Consider the following 23856-nt stretch of genomic DNA (forward strand, 5'->3'; position numbering starts at 1 on the left):
AACACGCTAAAGGGCGCTTTTTGCGTCACTTCAGACGCTGACAGCCACTGTCCAAACGTCCATATTTTACAAACACAGCAGGAAGTAATGGTTTGGCAAAGAAAAATACTTAACCCAAGGTCCACTATTCAATTATTAGCTTTTTCTGGAGCTTTCAACTGCATCTCAGACACTTCCTCAGCGGGTAGTGTTTGCTCATTTATAATGGAAATGGCTAAGTATGGGACTTCGGTCACATGATAACTGGTGGCCAGGAATCAGGAGGGAGATCATAACCAGAAAGACAAGGTTCCGCCGGGAAAAAAGAGAAAAAAGAAATTGCATGGTTTACTGTGGGGAACACTACATCATCACATAAAAAACAAGGACCCTGGGGCCCGTTTCAGGAAGGAGTTCTAACAAACTCTGAGTCTAACCCTGATGTCTGAGTTGATTTACCCTGAGATGGGAAACTCTGAGTTTTTGGTTTCAGAACAGCTGATTTGAGTCGGTTCAATCAACTCAGACTAGGTTCACGCGCGTGCACCAACACAATTAAAAAAAAAAAAAAAAAAAAAAAATGAATGGAGCAATGATACTACGATTCACCATAGTAACAACCATAAACAAATGGGTCGGCAGAAATACTCGTGATATACAGCGAGTTTGAACATATATTTCATTAAAAAAGCAACCCAGCGGCTGCTGTAAAAGAGAGAATTTGCGTGGGAGAAAATTGCTGCTAGAGTAAATGCGTATATTCCAATATAATTTTTGATCATAAGTATAGCCTAATATTACTGGTGAAATGGTATTGAACCTATAAGGGACCGTTCGGTATTTATGGAATGGACCACCGGAGGAAAATAGGGGAGGGTCATGTCTTTTTATTCTTTGTTGACTGGATTAACACCAGAAATATGAGCTGTCTGTAAACGTGGTCACAGCCTCGACTGGGGGGAAAAAAAAGAGAAAAAACATTAAAGCTATACACATACACCATAGACTTTAAACAGAGAGAAGACATACAATCTCCCTCTCCATATACAACAACCTGTTATCATATGACTGACGTTCCATACCTACATTAGGTAGAGACACCTGAGCGAACTCTGCTAAGGAAGACAGCAACATCTGTGGAAAAAGCAGACTTACGTTTTTTTTTTTGGTCAAATCATAACATGGTGAAGTGTTTCTTTTTTATATTAAGTGAGCTTTTATATTAAATGTACATGCATGTTCAGGTTTTTAATGTAATGTTATGTGTTACAATGTACATTTAATGTAATGTAAGTTCACAAAGTATCCCAAAGGGCACTCAGGTGCAACATTCTCCCTCAACACTGGTTTAATTCCTGGTAGTGTTGCAGCCAGTTTTGTCATAACACACATCCTCTTCACTGCACAAGAATATCCTACTCTTATCCATTAGTATTATTAATACATGTATTATTTGCATTTTAATATCCAGTGACTGTACAGAAGCACGGTATTTATTAAGCGGACATGATTTGATCTTGTATTATAGCTGACTGCTTTTTAACTTTTTTATTATGATCATTTGAGTGGTACGTTTGATGCATTGTTTATGAATTAGTAATCCTGCAAAACGTTGTCTTTGTAAGCAGCAGTTGGGATAGTAACACAACACAGTGCACACAATTGTGAGTAGTTACTAAGGAACAATGGAGGAGGAAACCAGTGGTTGAATTTGTTAAGATTATTGTTATTTTTGGTCTTTTTATTTGATAGGACAGCTTAGGAGAGAGAGAGAGAGAGAGAGAGAGAGAGAGAGAGAGAGAGAGAGAGAGAGAGAGAGAGAGAGAGAGAGAGAGAGAGAGAGAGAGAGAGAGATGCAATAAAGGGTTGCAAGCAGGTTGGAATTGAACCCTGGGCAACTGTGGTATCAGTACGGGGCGCACAATCCCAAATTGTCACCTAATCATTGAACCACTGCCCTTATAATATTTTTGCTTCATTTAGTTTTTGTAGTCTTATTAGTCTGCTCTACTTGTGGCCACATGGCACATAATGTATATTTGTGTCAGTGTTACTATGGTTACACTTGATTAAGACATTCATATGCTTGATAGGTGGATTATTATATTAGTGACTAAACACAATTTTATATTTCAGACCAGAAGGAAAAAAAACAAGAACACATTTTTAAGTCGTACAGTTTGGCCAGAAACTACACACGTACACAGGAGATCTTATTTAAATCCAACTGTGCTAAACGGAAAGCTCAACACTCATACATTAACAATGGACCTTTTTCACAGCAGACATTTTGACTTGTCATAGTAGGAATAGCACAGCTGAAATTGATAACCTTATTGATGGCTCAATTCCATCAAGTGTCCCAGTAAGCTATTTCAGTGAGTCAGCATGCACCATACCAGGACCTCTCCTAAGTGGAATGCAGCCATCATTAGTTGTTTTGAATACACCTGTGCTTTTCCTACTATGACATGTCAACATGTCTGCCGTGAAAAAGATCTATAATGTATAAAATAATGTACCTGAGCAAGCTGGAGAAACTTGGAGGCATGGTGAATGGAAACAGAAAGGTAAATAACGTTTGAGAGTGTTGTTGGAGACTAACAATACATCTTTAATAAGGAAATGGCTGAAGAAAGACATACTGTTATATACTGTATACTGTTGATGAATGGACAGACCTGGTATATGGAGAGGATTACTTACTACCCCAGGAGGATCCATCTGTTGGACTGGAATTGCATATCTTTGAGATCAGCCTTTGTGGAAAAAATTTGCAGTATTATAAACAGACTTTCCACTTTAATGTTTGTGTGTATATATATATATATATATATATATATATATATATATATATATATATATATATATATATATATATATCAGGTTTTTTTGCTTTTAGATTGTCTTGTTGATGCAGTGTTGTTAATTTTGATACATGTTTTGTGCTCTATCAATTAAAAACACCTTGATCACATTGTCTGCTTGAGAGCTGAATTCTTTATCAAAGTATTATCTTTTTATATTAACCAGAGGGGTCTAATACAGCAGCAGTCAATGTGGTGCAATAAATACGTGGAATACATAGGAATTACATTGCTTTAATTTTCCTAGCTATATGTACAAATGGTTCATGAGAACAGCCTGATTCACTACTAAATCTAATGAGGCTTTGCAACCATTATAAATCACAATAATATATTAGTTTATAATATAATACAGTATGTATTTTTTTACTGTAACGATTCCATTTTTTTGCAACAGGGAAGTGGACCCTACACATGTAGGTAGATTAGATTAAGGCAATGGTCAAAAACAGCTCTGCAACTTGAAGTCAGTCCAAATTGGCAAACAAATCCAACAAGTCTAGGCACGTAGGCAGGTCAGAGGCAGGCAGCGGGTCTAAAAACTGGAAGAGACTACAGGCAGGATTTGTGGAGCAGAAACAGTACTGGATCAGGATCTAGACCGTAATGGCATCATTGCAACTTTGACAATCTGGCAGGAAAGAGAGAAAGTGTCTCCTATAAATGTGTTGAGGTTAAGGAACAATTAGTCTTGCATTGCCAGACCTTCCTCCGTAGCGCTGCTAGCTAGCTAAACTAAAACTGGCTTTAGAATAAAACTTGCAATCCTCTGTTGATATGACTGAGAGGACGATATGATTATCATCACGGGTGGCAATCTGGCAGTTATAAGTTAAACCTGTAGAAAACCTGAATGAACAAAAATAAACAAAAACAAAAATAGCTTGATGGTGTTTTAAGCCCCCAACCTTTCCTTCCAGGCAGCGCTGCGACCATTGACTTCAAGGCACCTAACCCTAACCTTAACCATAAAGGCCGTTTTATGGTTGTGCATAGAATCGACCGCGTACCCCCGCAGAGCCCCCTGTGTCTACGCCGGACCCTATGCCGTAGCCTGACGTGCACCTCTCGAAAAATGTAACTACACGTCGCTCGGCCGTGGCTTGGTAGCGTTGCATTTCCCCCGATTCATTTCTTGGTTCTCCTTCTCCATAAACATGAAATCAAGGAGAGGATTAACTTTTCCTGCTACAGATTTCCCACCATGGTCAGAAAACACAGGGGACAAACTTTGTTTCTCTCACTATGACTCTAGAGTCGCACAGTGTGTGTATTTCTCGCTTAAAATGTTTTCAGAAATACGTTTCGGTGAACTATTTTAGTACAATATGAGATCGTTTTCTGAACAAGCCGCCATGACAATCTGTCTTTGAATTTCTGGAGAAACAAGACCTACGTTGACGCGTTTGTCCAATCAGCTGCCGGTTTTCATTTTTGGGCGACAATACAGATTAGCGCCGCCTGCTGTTATGGAGACGTATTACGACTCGTCGCTTTGGTGTGTCCCGAAGCACTTTTTTTGACCAATTTGGGGAGACTGATCAGTCCAACTGCCTTTTCTGCCGACGTTTGGCCATCAGCTCTGTGTGTCTAGGCCTTTAGACATACTTATTACACCCAACCACACGCATCAGGGATGTTGGGTGTGGTCAGATGTAAAACAGGTTTTTAATTTCCAACCAGAGGGCAGCAAAACACTGCTCTTTAGCTTGGTGTTAAGTTACCATTTATTAACTGGACAGGGTCTTGCCTTTTTTTTAATAAAACGACACAAAATTCAGCTGCACCTCTCTACTCAAATCATTTACATACAGTTCCAAATGTGATTCCTATGTAAGAGTATAACAGCCAGGCATAAGGTGAAAAAACAACAGAGGAGCAAGATAAAAAATGAAGTCAAAATGTCTAGAATAAAGTCACACTTTCAGCATAAGTGCCAGACACAAGAGAAGAATAAATTTTAAGAGGAAGTTGTTTTTTTTGAGGATAAAAATCGAAATGTTGAGAATAAAGTCATTTTAATTAAGTTTTAAATGCAAATAAAATATATTTTTTCCACTTATGCCTGGCCCTAATACTAGGCTAGCTCCTTAGCTTAATTTACAGCTGCTGATGCTGCTCACCAGGGGTCCGTTTCAGAGAGCAGGTTTAGTGAAAACTCTGAGTTTGTTAACCCTGAGATGAGGTAAACTCTGCGTTTTCTGTTTCAGAAAGGGAGGTAACTTAACCTCAGAGTCAGTTACTATGGTAACTGAGCCTGTGAACCTAACCTGGTCGGAGCAGGTTTTCTCCTCCCTCTAACACAGCTCTCTTTCATTTCCTCATTCATTCAATTGGATTAATTCAATGGACCACGTGCATGAACATGTTTTTTTCGGACTTGCTTTCTGTTTTTTTTCAAGTGTTTTTTTACAGGTTCCTCTTCAAAAAGCAACATTAAGAAATTGACCCATATTGCTGAATTTGGAAGAATGAGTTGGAAGGACAAGAACTGAAATTACTTAGAATAAAAACCATAATTGTTTAAAAAATGAAGCGAAAATATTATATTGCTCTTCCCCAGTACTGATATGGGCAATAGTTTGTGCAATTACACTACACTGACTTCTTAAATGTAAGATCAATGCTAATGCTCATGCTATAACCCTCTGCAGTCACCCTGCAGCCCCCTCACATGTTCAGGCCAAACAGGTCAACAAATCTTTCAAATCATGTATAATCCAGTGTATATCACAACCATCCATATATACATATACAGCTTGTGGCGTTGATGAAATGTACTCATTTGTTGTTGTCCAAGACATAACTTCTCTACAATAACTGGCATCAAAAGGAAAACATTTTAAGTTGTAAGTCCTTTTTTAATCTGCTCAATAAACCAGCAGACATCCTGATTTAAACCTACAGTTCATAATTGTATTTGTTTTTTAATCAAAAGATGAAATGTCTGAAAAATTCTTAATAAACTAACATTACTGGACATTTAAAACAAAAAGGAGTACAAGAATTTGCCGTTGATTTGTGGTACAACAATTAGAAGATCATTCAGAAGGCAATTTTTGCATGAAGTTTATTCATGCAGCACGGCTGTAGAATGTTTTACTCTTATTTTCTAGGACACACAGATCAGTGTTTAAAATATGTTTAGCAGTAGAAGTAGTCAAATCTGCACAAAAGAAAATAAAAAATATAAAGAAGCCTGTAGATTTTAAATATTGAACATGGTTTAAATGTGTGCGCCGTCATAACATGATTTTCACATGACTGGCAAGATTAATCAAGATTATTAGTGTGATTTAACATAAATCAACTGAATCCAACTTTAATGTCTGAAGTGGAAAAACCGCGGGGTCTAAAGTCTTAAAAAGTCCTTAAGTGGTTTGGCCACCACGTCCCCATTTACCCACTATCCTTCCTCTGATGTCTTGGTCACGTGTGATGCTGCATCAGTAGCACCGCTGGTTTGCATGAAAAGTTATGTGTGCCAATGTTTCTTCACCTGTTGCATCCAAGGAGATTTGTGGAGTCTGAAGAGAGGGCTGGTGCTCTGTTGACTGTGCAACTTTTTTTGTCAGTGGACGGTTGGACTGTGAATCTTGAGTCTGAGGAGCAGATAACAGACAATAACAGGAAAACATGAGAAAGAGGCACGGAATGATGAGGGGCCACACTATCCAGAAAAAAGGTAGGATACAACACAACTTTGATCACACACACACATAGTGCGTCTCACTATCTTTGTGGGGACCCGTCATTGACATAATGCATTCCCTAGCCCCTTACCCTAACCATCACAACTAAATGCCTAACCTTAACCCTTACCCTCACCCTAACCATAACCTAATTCTAACCCTAAAACCAAGTCTTAACCCTCAAACAGCCCTTTAAAGTTGTGGGGTCCAGCATTTTGGCCCCACAAAGCTGTCCGGAACCCACAAGTATACTGTAATCCCGGTTTTTTGGACCCCACACACACACTTTTGGAAAAAGACTTTACGGAGGACCAAATCTTGTTTTAATAAAGACAATATTTGTATTTGGAAATAACAAAAACACATTGGAAACAGCAAGGAAGTCTGTTGTTTCTAACATTTAAATTAAACTAATATAAGTTAGCCTTTATAATGTATAAATAACCTTTAAACTTGTCCTCTGTCGCAAACAGTCCATTGCGCCACATCATTCTGGCTTTAAACTCTGTGGTGATTTCCAAGGCTTTCACTTGAATGGCGGCTCAAGTGACGGGCATTCCCTCATTTCGTTTTTTTCAAATCACATATTCACACACCCTCCGGTCAATCTCACTGAAGCGGCCGGTTTGGGGACTGCGGTACGCTTTTCTTCGGCTGTTGCCGTTTTTAAGACCGTCTTTTTGGGCTCGCCATCTCCGTACATTACAGGGTTTTCCCTGCCATTATAAGGTTTAGGTGCGGCACCCGCGCCATGTTGGGCAGCACCTAAGCCAAATTAATGTAAATAAAAGACTTTTCTAAGATCTAATGACTGTAGATGGACTTCTTCAGCAAGTTTTGTCTTGAAGGTTTTTGAGTGTTATTTATTTATTATCTGCTCTAGCTTTTCCAAAGTTTTAGACACAGGTATGGTGATAACAGTCCAAAATGATGTGAAAAAGAGACGCAAATCTACCACAAAAGGGACCCAAAACAACAAAACAAAAATGACCAAAAAGAGACACACAGGACTACAAAAAGATGCCAAATCCCACAAAGAGACTCAAAATGTATGGTCAAATTGCATTTATTTTATTGAAAAACTCAACATTTTTCCTGAGGAAGGACGCCTAAACGCCCCGCCAAATAAGCGCACCCGAGTTTTCCACAAAGCCAGGGAAAACACTGCGTTACATTCTGTGACACCATATTTCTTGGCTGCTTGGCAGTGGTTTGAAGACTCTGCTCAGTTATCACCATCCTCTTAAAGTTAGCATCACAGCTTCTTCTCATTCGTTTGTCAACTTGGCCTACTTTTGAGCCACTTTTTTTCCGAGACACTCGCCGTTTCTCTGCATCAAAAAGGTCAAGGTAGTCTTTATTATCCCCGAGGGATAATGTGATACAGCCAGCAACAATACAATAATAATACAATCGTTACAAAACAACAATACAGCAAAGATTAACCATTAAGTGCATGGCATGAGCGTGGCATTTCTGTTGCGTGTTAGCTGCGTGGCGCTTTCTATGTCTTTGCACACCAGAAATGTGTCAGAAATGTGCACACAGCGTTTGCTGCAATATGATACTAATGGAGAGGCGAAAGCGGTTCCTGTTGACGTTACACTTCCTCTGAGACAAGCAGGCACAACAGTGGTTTCTATGCCCTGATGACTGACTGAAAGGCTGAGGTTGTTAAGGCAAGGCAACTTTAATTCTACAGCACCTTTCAGCAACAAGGCAATTCAATTCCATTCCTTTGCACTTAAGTTAGTTCTCCATTAGTTCAATGTTGACAACAGGGCATTCACCAAGTTTATTGTTGAAGGTTTGTGTCATTATGCAGTTTGCACTAAAAAGTCTTTGTTCTTTACATTTTAGTTAGTTCAATATTAGCCTGTACACAATGTAATATGTTTATTTATTTATTATTTATAATATGTTCATGTTGTTAATTGTAAAAGTTCGGATTGATACCAATCCTGAGTATCTGACTGGCGCACCCCTATCCAAAAGCACAACCAGTTCTATTACTGTTACTGAGAGCAGTGTTACCAGATTTGTTTAATTTTGATAACTGTTTTGATTCACAATTAAGGTGGAAAGAAAGGTTTTGTGTACGTATTTTTGTTGATGTTGAAATGGATTTTAAAACATATGGTATCGAAAAAAGTAGCGTTAAGGAAAACTGAGGTATCGAAATTGGCACCGGATCGAAAGATTTTGAACGATGCCCAGCCCTACTCCCTCAACTGTTAAATGTAGTACAGAGTCTGCAGTCTATCGCACAAGACTGCGATAGACTGCGATAGACTGCAGATAGACCCCCCACACACACACACACACACCTCACCCTACCACCTTAACGAACACATTTTCAGCGGGAAACCCTGTAGGAGATACAGGTCCATGAAAACGAGAACAAACTACTATTCTATTCTATTCCTTTTTATTACTCTTCCGCTATTGCTTCACAAAAACACACCCTGTGCTGCTTTTGTTCTTCTTTTCTCTTTCTGAACTGCAAGAAAAACAATAAGAGAGATTATTGTTTAATTCCACCAGGATGGCCACATTTTGTTTATGGCCATTATTTACAGATTTCTTCAACAGGAATGAATAGGGCACATACCTGGAGGGACACTGTCCTGTCGCTCTCCATCCTGTTGGTACGGGCTCAGGCACAGAAAGAGAGTTTTCAGAACTGAATTTGAAGTGGCTGCTACTGCAGAGCCTACAACATGAGACATTAACGACATATTTCAGCAGTACAAATCAGCATTTCACACAAGTGTTTTGTAAGCAGCGCGTGGTATGCCCATACCTTTGTGGGATGAGATGTCGGGCAGCGGCTGATGAGTATGGGTCGTAGATGGACTGTTAGCAGGAGTTGGACTGGTAGACATCTCACTGTGGGAATCGGACACAAGGCTACAGACGGTATACACCAGCTGCTTTGTCGGTAGATTTATATTCCCCGTTGAACGGTCTTCATTTTCTATTTTAGGATTAGTAGAGAAATTGGGGGATCTTGAGGCATGAGGGATTTCTTTGACATCAGTTCTAACCTGGCATGGGAGAGGTATCTCTGAATTAGAAGCCCTTTGTTTGGAGTTTACTGAATGAGATGTATTATCAGCTGACTGGTCTGGCTGTTGAGAACAGGAGGAAGTCTTTGAATAGTTTGGCCGAGGCCGAATGAAAGGGAGAGGAGCAGTAAAAAGGCTGCGGAAGGACCTGGCAGAGGCTTTGTCTGGTTCAACCGCACTTTCAACACAATTACCTCTGCAATCTGTGGACTGAGGAGCAGGAGAGGAATATTGAATTAAGCCTTGAGTACAAGAGGAACTGGTTCCAGAACCGTCTATAGGCTGCAGCGTGTCAGTAATCAGGCTTGCAAAAAGGCTATGAAAGGGTCTTTTCAGGGTCTTTTTGCATCCAACTGCCAAATCATCACAATGGGCCATTTTGCTGCTGCCCTCTACTGGGATTTCGGCTGAATGACGCTGCGTGCCGGGTTTGAGGCCAGATGGTGTCTTTTTGGAGTGCAGGTGGATCTCAGTGGGTTGTTTTGCTGCAAAATAACAACTGGCAGAGTTTGCAGAATCGCTCGTCTTAGTCGAACAGGTGACAGGTTCAACAGGAGCCTTTAAACTCTGTTTAAACTCTGTGAAACCTGAGGAAGGACAGAAAGGCTTTGAGGCTTCGGAGTCAGATGTCAGAACAGAGAGATGTGGCCTCAACTGTGTAGGGTGTTTTGAAGTAGATGTCTGACTAGGGGGACTTAAAAAAATCCTTTTGCAATTAGTGCGTCCAATAGGAAGAACACCTTCACTTTTACAATTTAGAGAGCATGTAATATCCGTAGGCTGGTGCATGCTTCCTTTCATATGTCCTTTGTCTTTGTCTTGTCTTTGGTCTTTCTCTGACACGTTAACAGGAGAACGCAGCAACTCCGACTTGACTTTATGAGCAGCTCTTTGCAGTTTCAGGGATTCTGGCATATTGCCACCTTGTTTCATGTAATCCCTAGAGGCCAGAGTAGGACTAGGGCAGGTCTTTGAAAACAGGCCAGTGTGCACGTCATGGGATGACAGGCTCTTGAATATTTTCTCCTGGGATTTGTTCACTTCATTTCTGGTATTTAGCGAATGCAAGCCCCTCTCATTTGGGGTTTCTGAGCTTAGCAGAGGATCGGTGCTCTCTTCAAAGTCAGCGTGTGGGGTATAGGATACAGTTTGTGCAGTAGGAGTGGTAGGTGTGTGGCCAAATGTAGAACTTCCCACTGATTTACAGGACCTGAGAACAGCATCTACAGAGTAGGGAACATAGCTTTGGTTTGCAGAGCCTGAAGTGCAATCAGAAGAAGAGCGCGGCCCAGATTCTGGACGTCCTCGAGTTGTAAAGAAACTAGGAAAAGGTTTGGATAGTTGAGGCCCAAGCACTGCTGCAACTGAATAACAAACCGGCTCCTCGTGATTGAGGTTACTTGACGGGGGGACGTCAGGAGGTTGAGTGGCATCTGTTGGATGTGGTGGGACAGCTTCCTCCATAATGTCAGCCAGTTCTTCAGTCTGACAGGACAAGGTTTCCTTCTCAGCATTTGTGCTGTTGTAAAAGTTAGGCCTGAAAAATAAAAGCAACATCAGCACGCTAGTAGCTGAATGTTAATGACTACTATCAGTGTCGAAGTACTCGAGACCAGACTTTTTAAAGGTCTCTGTCTCATTTCAGAATCGACCACATATTTACTCAGCCTCGTCTTGGTCCCGGATGAAGAGGATTTTATTTTAAGACCACAACTGCAGGGATTTCACTAAATTGCCTGTGTATCGTCTGATTTATGTGTCAACATCATTACTGTGATTTGATGTAAAACTTCCTGCTTCAAATGCAACCAATAACTTGACTCATTTCCAGTTTAGAAATGTGTTTCTGTTAACCCCCGTTCCCCACCCCCCCAAAGTGAATGTACTGTATGTCACAAGACAGGAAGCTCTGGCTGTCTGGGAGGTTTCAGCCAAGTCATCGGTAATAACTTTATTTATTGCATTTCATTTAGGGCTGTCAGCATTAGCGCGTTAATAGCGATGTGTTTAAGGGCTGAGCATAACACTTTTCTTTTTTTTTATATATAAATATAATCGCATTAATTGCGTGCCGCCATTTATTAATTTATTTTACACTTCACTCGGCTTACCGTCGTGCCTAACAGGCTACTATTTTGACCCTTTGCCGCACCTTTACTTATCATCAAGCTGCCATACTTCCTCCTAACACATCCTGCTGCTGCAGGCTGCAGGCATGATGGAGAAGGACAGCAGAAAACACAATTCTGAATGGTGCTTTTTATTTTCCAAAACTCCTGGACAGCTCATTAGACAAGTCAAAAGCCACATGCACATTGTGTAAAGCCGAATTAAGATATCACTGAAGCACGTCAAAGTTGAGCTACCACCTACGAGCTAATTAACGTGACTCAGGTTGATGCTAGTGGGCTCAGGCAAAGCACTATTTCGGAGAGTGCTACTCGTCGACCTGTTGATGAAACCAAATCCAAAAAAATGACTACCGCTCTTGCGAAATGGGTGGCAACTAACTGCAGACCTGTCAGCATCGTAGAAGGCTCGGGTCTTAAAGACGTACTACGGTTGGCATGTTCTGACCTGTCTTATTGCCGTCGAGGAGGACAGTAGTCTCACCATACACAGCCTGTACGACACGGAGAAAGCAGCCCAACTGGAACAGCTGCAAGGTGCTGCAAACGCTGTCTCATTAACCGGTGATCACTGGACGTCAGTGAGTAATCAACATTATTTAGGAGTTACTAAACACTATATTGACTCTGGTAAGGATAGGGATTTTTAGATTTTTAGTTAGGTACTTGGAGGAATTGTGCAATAATGACAGATTCACACATTTTTCTTTTGTTTACAGTAAATAAATAATAACAAACACAAATCTTAAAGTCAAGTTCATAAAGTGACTCTTTGCATTCATTTGATTCCCAATCAAGATCCACTGGTAAGAATTTCTTTCCATTGTTAATATGTACTTAAAAACAGTTCTGAAATGCAAAATAGAATTTTAATCGCGATAAAACATGTGATTAATCGCTATTAACTATAGACATTCAGCGAATAATCGAGAAAAATTGAAATTAAAAAATGAATCGTTTGACAGCCCTAATTTTATTTATTATATATTTTTAAAGAGTTTATTTGCAAAACAAAATCTAAAAGAAAACACACAGCAGTGTGTAAATTCTGCAATGTAACGCTAACCGACACAGCTGGGACAACCTCAAATTTTATATGCAATAAGTAAGGAAGCATAAAGTAAGGTAAGTAAGTGTAAGTGACGCTAGCGAAGCTAGCTAGCTAAAGTAATCAAGCTGCCTCTGTACCAAAACTCTCCAGAAATCTCTTCACCCCTCACCCAAAGTGATTTAGCTAATATTAGCTATACATATTAGCTAGTTGTGTGTATACTGTATGTTTCAGTTGGTCTTGACACACATGGTGATGACTTGGTCGAGGTTTAGGTGGTCTTGACTACAACACTGACTCATATAATTACACTGACAGATTTACAAAATCACAGTGATGAGTTTAAGTTACATGCATACCTGATTGGTTGTAGGAGTGTGTCAGGGGTCCTATTTGCTTCTAGAATTTCTGACTCATTTGTGTTGTCTGGCTGTGCCAACGACTCCTGTTCAGCTTTTTGTGCAAGTTGTTGTTGTTGTTGTTGTTGTTCATAGAGCTCATTATCCCGTTTCAATGCCTGCAGTAAGAAGAAGATGTAATTGTCTTCAGCACACAGCAACGTATACAAAACATTTTAACAACATTTTCATGAGCCGACTTTTACATACACACCTCATTCAACAGTGGGTTAGTGACGTCATTTAGTGGCTCATGGGAAAACCTGCAATCTGCTCCTTGAGAACATTTTCCATTTCTGTGGAAGAACTTGCAAGGAAAGGACTGTGCAGCTTTAGTAAAGGAAATATTAGCTGTTCCACAGCCTCCAGTTACTGACAAATTGCAGTACAATACCAATCACTGCAATGAGATTATGACAGAGAAATTATCGCTGTTCAACCAAAGGATATTATGCATGTATGGGCAGCTCTCCGGTTTTATGCAGTGGCCTTGGACGTAGAATTTGCACACTTCTTTGATGAGATCGTTGTAACCCTGAATATGCTCCAGTTGGCAGTCGTCAGCCTGTGTGCAGTAAAGGGAAGAACGCAACGCTAGGACATTAAAGTGGGAGTTATAACATTCAATAAAAGGCCAGAATAATCAGACTTTTTTTTTTTCTATCCTACAAGTCACTTTGACACATCAATTTTGGTATAGTATCACTTTTTACAAATATTATACATTTATATACATAGTACACATAACCTGCCTTGATGCACCTTCCATAAAGGAAATGTCGACAAACTAACCGCCCATCCACCAACAAAGCATGCTGGTCCTTGAACTCCTGTGTCATGAACCTTGGACGTTTCACTTGGACGTCCTAAGAGGAAAAAGGAGTAAAACAATAAGATTCACATTTTGATTAATATGATTAATACATTTTCAAGGAAGCATTTGTTTGCTCCTGGAACTGTAGTGGCATTCTGAGCTTTTGTTAGGGGCAGTTACTTAAATTTGGTGGATTGATTAGCGTAAAGTAAGGGTGTCCTCACATCTGATGTTCATTTATATTTCCCTTAAGAGCAACCTTCACGGGGAGCAGGCTGGGCTATAACTTTTAATATCTAGTTAACATTGAGACATGCCTGTAGCTTTCACTGCACAACAATACCAAGAATTCTACTTTACAGTTACTGCTTCTGATGCAAAATGAAATGAAATTAAACAGACTTGAGGAGACAAAAAATGTGTTCACTTCAAATAGTTTGAGGGTGTTTTTATTTTTGTAACTAGTATTGGGCCCCTTATCTCTGTTGTGTTTTTAGGTTAATGTGACTTTGTCTGCCTAGAGGCTTTTGAATCATAAGGCCATTTGTTGCTACCTCAATGTCAAAACTGTGTCCTTAAGTATCAAAAGCATTTTAGCCCCATGCCTGTTTATCATCATCATTTTTTCCATCATTTTGACAGTATACAGTTGAGAGGCAGACAGGAAATGTGGGGAGAGAGTGCAACAAAGCTTAAGCTTGATTTATGGTTCTGCGGAGGCTCCACGCAGAGCTTTCGCCGTAGCCTACGTAAGTGGCCTGAAGTCTATACTTGTGCGTTGGTGTGTGCGTCGATCTCAGCAGAGCCGGTGTGTGTGTGTGTGTTGGTAGAGCGAGTGAGAGAGTGACAGCGATTAGCTTTGGAGCAAGTACCGACTCTAGAGTCATAGTGAGAGAAACAAAGTGTCTCCCCTGTTCTTTCTGACCACGGTGGGAAATCTGGAGCAGGAGAAGTTAACCCTCTCCTTGATTGCATGTTGTTTATTTAGAAGGAGAACCAGGAAATGAGTCGGGGGAAATGCAACGCTACCAAGCCAGGGCCGAGCAACGTGCGTCGCCGCGACGTGTAGTTAATTTTTCGAGAGGTGCACGTCAACATGTAAGGTCCGGCATAGCCACGGCATAGATTTTACGCAGAAGCATAAATCACGCTTTACAGGCCAGATTTAAACTGGGGACCATCACTCCAATTTCTGTCCCTATTTCCCTTAGAAATGCAAAATGACTGATCGGAATACCTATTCTACCACAAAAGCAGGTGGTCTTAATGCAAATGTACTTTCATTCAAACTGAAACAGGTTACAGACTGATGATGGATCATTTCTATCCTGATGGGCACAGCCTCTTGCTTACCTGCTTGTAATTTTTATTTTTACTGCCTCCTCCATGTTTTCTCCAAGTAGGTCTAGTCTGATGGTTTCCACCTCTATTGGCAGGTCTCCATCTATCCTTCTGTTGGTGCGGATATTTCTGCCCATCCGGATTCTTTTTCTGCTGTTGCTTGTTCACGTTATGGTTATTTTTAGTTTTGTAATTCTGACCTTTGTGACACATGTTATTGTAACCGTGGTTATGCATCACTTCTTTGGTGAAGCCAACACTTGAATGTCCGTTGTCAGTGTTATGCATATGGTAGTGTCTGGCCTTGGAGTCATCGTCTTTAAAGGATGCAGCATCACACCTTCTGGTTGTCTGGGCTTGGTAACTTTGCTTCTGTGAAAAGAAAATGCATAGAAATCAATGTCAAGGACATGTCTGTTCATATTGTAAGATTTATCTTTTCAAGTTTGGCAAGTCCACAATACAAATACATGCTGTGCGAGACAAGCAGCACAAACCCCATACAATTTAATTTTGATTTACACTGAGATATAAGTAGACCAATAAAACCAATGCTGTCAGAGATGGCTCATATTGCAGAAACAGCTAGCAGTGCTACATTATGATGTTGCATTAAAAAGTCTGATTGCTGCTGGAATGAAGGACCTGCGGTAGCGCTCCTTTTTGCACTGAGGGTGCAGCAGTCTGCTGCTGAAGGAGCTGCTCAGGGAACTCACAGTCTCATGTAGGGAGTGAGAGGTGTTGCCCATGATTGATGCCAGCCTGGCTAACATCCTCCTCTCGACTCCCCCACCTCCTCTGTGGTGTCCAGAGGGCAGACCAGAGGTAGTAGGCCACCCTGATAAGATATTTCCTACCTGACAGAGTGAGCTACCCTACTTTTACTTACATTTACAGATGGAGTAGGCCATCCTGGTGGATATTTACTGCCTGACAGAATGAGCTACCCTTCTTTTAAAATTCCATAGCTCTGACCAAACCAAATCTAACGGACATCACTATTGTTACCACAATAAAAACACAGATCAGTTCTTCTGATTCCGGTGTTTAGCCTGGCCACTCAATGTTTCCAAATGTAATCACCAAGGGAAAGGTGGAGAAGATGAACTTCAGCTAACAAGACCATATGTGATGCAAACTTTACGACGTAATAACATAGTTCAAGTTCATCTTACCTTTTTATAAGAGCCAGTCAGCTCATCATGGGCTTTCCTCTTTCTGGCATTGCCTCTTTTACCGGTCTCAGTCTCGTTCCTGTAAACAAAGTGAGTTTGTATTGCAGATGGAAGGCATTAAAATGACCTGCTCCCTCGATCACATCAAAGCTAACGGCTAACTATAGTTAAATAACGTTACCTGCGTGTAAAGGCTGGTTGACCTGCGGGGCTCTTCACACCTTCTTCGACAGCAGACAGTCTCGTGAACAGATTTGCGAAAGCCATTATATTTGTCCCGTCATTAGTTATTTGTGTGTTAATGTAGAAAGACTAGCACGGCACTCATAGCCGAGGATGTGACCACCCAGGCAGAAGATATGTAAGTAAAAACAGAAAACAACTTTTAAACAGCCACCTGGCAACGGGGATGCTAGTGATAATAAACGCTGTCAGTCTCGCGCTCAAAAAACTATCAATAAAACACAGCTGCTTTTTAGTCTTCCCTAGCTAAGTGTTACCTATCCTAGCCTGTTTTTCTGTTCAGGGATGAAGTGGCGAAACATATTCTAGTTTGAGTTGCGGTCCAGTTAATTGTTGTTCGCATTGCTCACTATCAGGTATAAACATGGACGTTTAATAAACGAGCTCACTCAATCGAATCGCTCGCCTCTTCTTCCGTGTTTGAGACAAACGTCACTGGACTCTACCAAATATAGACAGAGGGGGGGTGAAGACCATAGAAGAGACCATTGGAAGAGAACAAAGATCCCTCTCTGAAGAGACAAAGTCGCGGGACTCTACCAAATATGAAGACCACAGACTGCTGTATATAACATAGACAGTATGCGGTATATAAAGAGTAAAAACCCGGACACCTAGAGCCATCTAGCGGTAAAGTTTAGTATTATCTAGTATATTTGGTGACGTACATGATGTGTAAAGGCTGGGGTGGCCCTTAGAGGTTTGATAAAACAGTAGGCTAACGTCACTTCAAAAAGCTTTCACTTTCTCCATATTTTTTACCTCCATTATTTTTCCTAAAGTTAAAGAAAAATGACTTTATTACAAGAACATACCATGTTGCTGATTTTCATAACAAAATGTTGTTATGGACTTTTTTCACACTTCTTCTTGTGATGCAGCTCTGGTTTTGGTTGATGTAAGGACTTGATTATCTCTTATAATAGCTAATATTCCATAATAATAATAATAATGAATGTACTGATCAAATAAAAAAAAAAACTGTCTTGCCCAAATTTTACAGGCTTCAATAATGACTTTAAATTATATATTAAGTTTCTTTCAAAGTGTATTGATTAAACATTAAACGCTAAGAAACTAGGCCTACATTGTCTTATATCTCAATTACTATAACTTTGATGGGTATGTTAAATGTTATTTTATCAGTGCCTTTTGTTTTTGAAGACTTTGACTCTCTTTCTTGTCTTTGACTCTCCACCTATGTTAAGTGATAACTTTCTGTTTATTATTGTATTTCCCAATTTGAATAGTATTTACATGTTCTTTGTGAAAATCAATGGTTGTTGTGATGAGTGTCGTTTCGTAAAGTATTTGCCATCATGTCTCCCTTTGAAAATTCTGAAATTTAGCCCACAAAAGTGCCAAGTTTACTAAAAAGCCTTAGCTGGACTCGGAGGTCTGTCTTGTCACATTAGAATTATCTTCATTTGCTGTTGCCCTTTGATTAAAAAAAAAAAAAAAAAAAAAAAAAAAACCTTGACATTTGGGTACACACTTGCCATGATAAACTAATAAGCTGTGGTCTGGTAACACAACAGTCACAACAAAGTCACACATTCAAATACTTTAGCAAATGCAATAATGTATAGTTACAGAAAAAGATCAAATCAATGAAAAAGCCTACACTTTCAAGCATGCACAGTGCACCAGATAACCTCAGAGAATCCATATTTAGTCGTGCTTTTATGACAAACAAACGTCAGAAACCTGCTTTTGAACATACGCGCGCGCGCGTGCACGCACACACGCACACACGCACACACACACACACACACACACACACACACAACACACACACACTCAGTTCGCCTCAGTTTCCTTACAAAATCATTGTATCATATTGACCAAACACCTATGTGGTTGATACATGAAATGCTGTTATGAGCTAGTTTGGAGGTTTCAGTAGCAAGTGCTACCAGATGTGGGATGTATAATTAGGTGTTTTCATTAATTCTGTATAATGGCAGACACCTTGCACATGAATTTAACTGACTTGAGAAACAAGGAAGCAGGGCACAGAGGTGATGCTCTCTGATTTTACAGCAAATCCACTCTATCCCGTTTGCTATTCTATGTTAATGTCAAGAAAGATTAACTGTTAAATGAATGGGATTAAAATGTAATTGAATCCACTTGACTGAATGGTGAACAAGTACACTCTGCCTCTCTTTAATCAGCAAGAGTGATAAAAGCTCAGATATGTCAAAAAAAAGAGGAGATAGAGGCTGGACTTTGTTCTTCCACATATGAGGCCATCTCTTTGTATGGCTCAAAGTTCAGGGCACGCACACAGTTTCAGTATTGCCGCTGTGAGTGTGTTCCCTCAGTTTCTGAACTCTAACTGTTCGTGTGGAGCTGTCTGAGCTACAGAATGACCCGTTGGGCCCTTATTGCTCCCCTCCTGCTGGGCCTGTTCATCCACGGTGCAGTCAGTCAAGAGACTGAGGACCCAGCTGCAACACCACCAACACCACCAGCACCGGGCCAGGCCGCCGATGGCTCGCAGGCCGAGGACGAGAACGCAGAGTGGGGAATGAACTCCGTGCGGGGCGGCTTTGAGTCAGTCAGTGGATACTTTGACTCAATGCTAGAGTTCATGGGTGGACGTGATGGAGTGTGCCAATACCGCTGCCGATATGGTAAGTCACTTAAATGGATGAGTAAGCATTAACGCAGTATGGCTTAAGGTTAGAATAATAATGATATTCATCAGCCAGTGGGGTCCACCATTGGTATTTTAATTTTGGATGATTTTTTTTGTTTTGTTTTTTTTCAAAATATGTTACAATTTCATCTTAATTGAAAGGAGGAAATGTATTACAGTTTCCCTTTAGCATTGATAGCGGTGGAAAGGGTTAGGGTTAGACTAGGGCTGGGTGTCCTACGCCCCAGGTGATGCTGTTTTCACCCCATTAATGACACAGTTCTTGGGGAGAATGCAAAATACTTCCTTCTTTTTGGAATCAAAAATTGTCAAATTTATAAATATTGATTATTGGCAAAAAGTATTTTGCCTCTTCTAACTAAAAAATACATATACAGTACAGAACATATATGGGTCCAACCCAATCAAAGCCTTTTAATTGGCAGGCTTTTCACAATAAGAACACATTTTAGGTTAGACTCTCATCTGTTAACATTTGTTTTGCACTGTGGAGAAAGTAAAATCTTGCATCGGAATAGTGATTTTTGTAAATTTTGTCTTTAATATGAAATGAAGCAAATTCTCATTTAAATTAGATTTTTAAAATAAGTTGAAATATTCACATTATAAACTACTTCTACTTTGATTCATCCAAACATTTAGCATCATTATTACTATTAAACAGTTATCAGACAGTATTAACAGTGTATGCAATGCACAATCTATCTCTGCATAAATGCTCCTGTGTTGCTCTTCAATAAATTAGCATTAAGTATGGTTACTCACAGTATACTTATAGGATAATACATTCATATTACATCATAAACTAAGTGGTTATACGGTAGTCTGGACATTTCCTGTGTGTAACAAAAATGCAACGATGTAAACCCAATAAAAAAATACTCTGATACTTAACCCTTGGTAGAATTAACTTCTTATCATCTTTGTTATCATTTGGAAGAGGGCCTGGAAATGGACTGTGACCCCAACATTATAGGAGAGCTTTCATGTGGTGACTGGTGGTGAATGTGTCTAATAACTTGTGAAAAGATATGAACCAAATAAGTAACCTTTGTTTCTCTATGTGCATACATGGATCTACTTTTGAACCCACATGGTTATAAAACCAGCCAGCACTGGCCCGCTGTGACATACATCTGATATTTTGCTTTGCTTCCCCTCTCAGGTAAAGCTCCTCTTCCTCGTCCTGGCTACCAGATGCCAGAACCTGATGGATGTACCTCCTACTTCTTTGGTCTTCCTATACCAGACGGGGTATGCTTCTTCTGTCCATTCAGGGCAAATTCATATGGATTGATGGAACTTGGAAATTTAGTTGATGCGGGTATAAAAAAAAAATTAATCTACATTCCTAAGGGACTGTACAAAAATGATTTGGGTTGGGAAAAGGGACGAAACTTATGTTTGACTTTTTAAATAGCAAGACCCCACCCAGAGTTCTAAATATTTGCTTTGGACCCTCCCTTTGACTTAAGAAATTGCAACACCCTCTGCTCTATATCTAAACTTAGCCCCACTTGCAAGCTTATCATGTTAACGGAACAATGCTTCTTACACAATTAAAAATTGCCAGAATTATGGAAATCATAACAAATGTTTATTGAACATTCAAGCTTCTGTCTATTTTTGAACATTTGTGGTTATTACCACTCACATTAAGTGAACAGGGGCACAGAGATTCTTAGCATTGTACTATTTTTGCTTCACCAATTAGCAGAACAGAATGGGTTGTGCTGAACTAGCATTATATTTTAGTTAAAGCGACTCTTGGCTAGTTAAATAATGGCCAGCTCCTTAAAGATCTAAGATTAATGTCTACTGTTTCTTAAGACTGACAGTATGATTCTACCAGCTACTGTTTAATTGTGAAGTGAAAAAATAAAAGTCCCAATGCAAAGACATGACTGTTGTGTCTCTGCATTATGTCAAAACACAGCTTTATGGACCATGGGACAAACAAAAACATTTTTTAAAATATATTATTCTTTAAAAAAAAAATCTCGCTGGCAAAGGTGAAAAAAATATAAAACTCGGAGGAAAAAAGCAAATATTTTAACGCCCTGCCCCTAATAATTTTCATACAGTCCAGAAATATTCATAGAAGTCTACATTTGACCGAATGGAATCAGTGTTTAGTGTACAGCCAAAATAACCACCTGTAACCCCTCCCCCTCCCCACGCACGCACACGCACACGCACGCACACACACACACACACACACACACACACACACACACACACACACACACACACACATACTAACACATTAATCACCTCTGTTGTGTACCAGATGGACATGGGCATCCCTGCCATGACCAAGTGTTGCAATCAGCTGGACATGTGTTACGACACGTGCGGCTCCAACAAGTACCGCTGCGACTCCAAGTTCCGCTGGTGCCTCCACAGCATCTGCTCTGACCTCAAGAAGAGCCTTGGCTTTGTGTCAAAAGTTGAAGGTTAGTAATGTTTTTAACCTTTACTTCAAGGTGCAATAATGTATATATTCACAAGTAGTCTTTATATAATGTACAGTATGTCTCAAGTACAATATCATAACAATGTGTGTCTGTGTGCAATAACTGTGAAAAATCTCAGGTGCAATAATGTCTATATTCATGAGTAGTTTTGTCTTTATATTGTTCTCCTACTTTATATTTTAGTTTATATTTTTTATTTCTTATATTTTTGTAGAGCGGACTCGGTCTGGGGGCTGGTCTGTCGAAGAGACAGCAAGAAGTTTTGGCAATATGGCTGTCTAGTCTGACATAGTGACTGTCATGAAAGAAAAATTTGCGTAGTGTGATCCTGGCATAAGAGCATCACACAAAAATTTCAACGTACAGCCCTGCAAATAGCAATAAACATTGATTCTTTTCTATTCTATCCAGGGCAGGGTCACTGAGCCGATCCCCATTTTTCAGCACCATTCTCTCTCAACTTCACCTTTAACAATTCAACAACTGCGACTATGGGCATGGCCTGGGTTGACTTACATAAACCCATTATGTGACAGCTGAAAATGATGTCACGATGACCACTTGTGATACTTATCAGTAATCTTTAAAATGCCGTGCTTGAAATAAAAAAAACATGTGGTCTTGGAAAAGTTCACTGCTGGTCTGAGGACCTTTCAGAAGCCTACATCTCCATCATGTTTTCATTGTTATAAATGCGTGCTTAACGTAATGTATAAAACCCTTTTGAAGAGATCCAAACGTCCCGAAACCAATCGCCTATTTAAATGAAAATAATTCTTGTGATACCTATACAAATGATTACAATGCTCAAGTGCTTAAAACCTGTCAATAGGCCTACTGATAATTCAGTGTACTATGAAATTAACTGTATGCGGAGTAAATCTCAGAAAATGTCAAACAATACCTTCTTTTGTGCATACTCGGAACAGCATCGTGAAGGTCTGCTCCAAAATAACTGGAGTTCAGCAGAGAGAATTGTGTTTTATTTGGGAAAAGCATGTGGTCCAAAAAGCCACAGAAATTATTGACCAACAACGTCCATATCCTGTCCACACAGTTCATGTATGTGTAAATGTTATTTGGGGTCTGTAGACTGTTAAAAACTAAAGAACTACTGCTCTGTACTGACTGCCATTCCTGTTTTTGTCACTTTCTCTCCTCAGCATGTGAAACGGTAGCAGACACCTTGTTCAACACAGTGTGGACTCTGGGCTGCAGACCCTACATGAACGGCCAGAGAGCAGCATGCTTCTGTCAGGGAGAGGAGAAAGATGAACTTTAGATTCAAGCGCAAACCACTCTCCTATTTATAACAGTATCAACTACAGCAACACATCAGAAGATGTGAGTCATGGTGTTGCAAAGACTTGTGACTACTTCAGTAATTTATTTGAAAGTTATTGTTCTGGTTTTGTTCAAAGTCATTATTTTTACTTTGCAGCAAAATGTAGATGTTGTTGTTGAAAGTTCACTTGAGCTGCAAGCCCACATTGTATTTGTCTGATTATAGAGGTGCATCACTGTTGTCTGTTGTGTTGGTATTAGAACCAATACTGTTGGCAAAGGCATATGATTTTGGAAAAGCAAAAAATATCTGCGTGAACTCCACTTTGCAACCCATAGATAGCCTATTGTGCTTCATACTTTGGGTGTGTTATCATGTCCTACTTAGTATAGTCTACTGTATGAATAAATGTTATTGACACATACGTGAATGTGATTGTTTCATTTCATTGTATACTACTGACAGCATTCTTTACCCAGAAGTCGTCTGATCAGTATATTTCATTAGCCAATCAACTTAGAGTACTTAAAAAAATAATATTTATCCTACAAAAACAAAGTTGGAATGAATAATAAATGGAGAGAATACTATGCTAATATTACCAACAGTGGACATGTTAGTCATGTCCTTACTGTTTATTCTGAGAATTTGGGGGGAGTTTACATTCAACGT

The 23856-nt window shown here is 39.8% G+C and overlaps 2 protein-coding genes across 6 annotated transcripts; one reads left to right on the forward strand and one right to left on the reverse strand.

Moving 5' to 3' along the window:
* Positions 1 to 5898: 5898 nt before the first annotated feature.
* On the reverse strand, positions 5899 to 17146 carry LOC116039547. Of its 5 annotated transcripts, none has more exons than XM_036000672.1 (10): positions 16696 to 17145; positions 16515 to 16593; positions 15352 to 15711; positions 13937 to 14050; positions 13637 to 13749; positions 13399 to 13510; positions 13146 to 13303; positions 9342 to 11143; positions 9150 to 9254; positions 5899 to 6448 (listed from the first exon to the last, which is right to left on the reverse strand). In XM_036000672.1, the coding sequence occupies exons 1-10, from the start codon at positions 16779 to 16781 to the stop codon at positions 6342 to 6344; spliced, it is 3036 nt and encodes a 1011-aa protein (XP_035856565.1). In that variant the 5' UTR covers positions 16782 to 17145; the 3' UTR covers positions 5899 to 6341. The 5 variants fall into 5 exon arrangements, with proteins under 5 accessions (XP_035856565.1, XP_031140269.1, XP_035856566.1 ...); XM_031284409.2 differs by having other exon boundaries at positions 9150 to 9251; positions 16696 to 17144; XM_036000673.1 differs by lacking the exon at positions 5899 to 6448 and adding an exon at positions 8947 to 9033 and having other exon boundaries at positions 16696 to 17146.
* A 1890-nt stretch (positions 17147 to 19036) lies between these two features.
* On the forward strand, positions 19037 to 23614 carry LOC116039548 (group XIIB secretory phospholipase A2-like protein). Its single transcript, XM_031284412.2, has 4 exons — positions 19037 to 19396; positions 20588 to 20676; positions 21713 to 21878; positions 23063 to 23614. Exons 1-4 carry the CDS (start codon positions 19129 to 19131, stop codon positions 23179 to 23181), a joined length of 642 nt encoding a protein of 213 aa, XP_031140272.1. The 5' UTR covers positions 19037 to 19128; the 3' UTR covers positions 23182 to 23614.
* Positions 23615 to 23856: the final 242 nt, after the last annotated feature.

Source organism: Sander lucioperca, chromosome 4 (genome assembly GCF_008315115.2).
Source record: "Sander lucioperca isolate FBNREF2018 chromosome 4, SLUC_FBN_1.2, whole genome shotgun sequence".
Taxonomy (NCBI): domain Eukaryota; kingdom Metazoa; phylum Chordata; class Actinopteri; order Perciformes; family Percidae; genus Sander; species Sander lucioperca.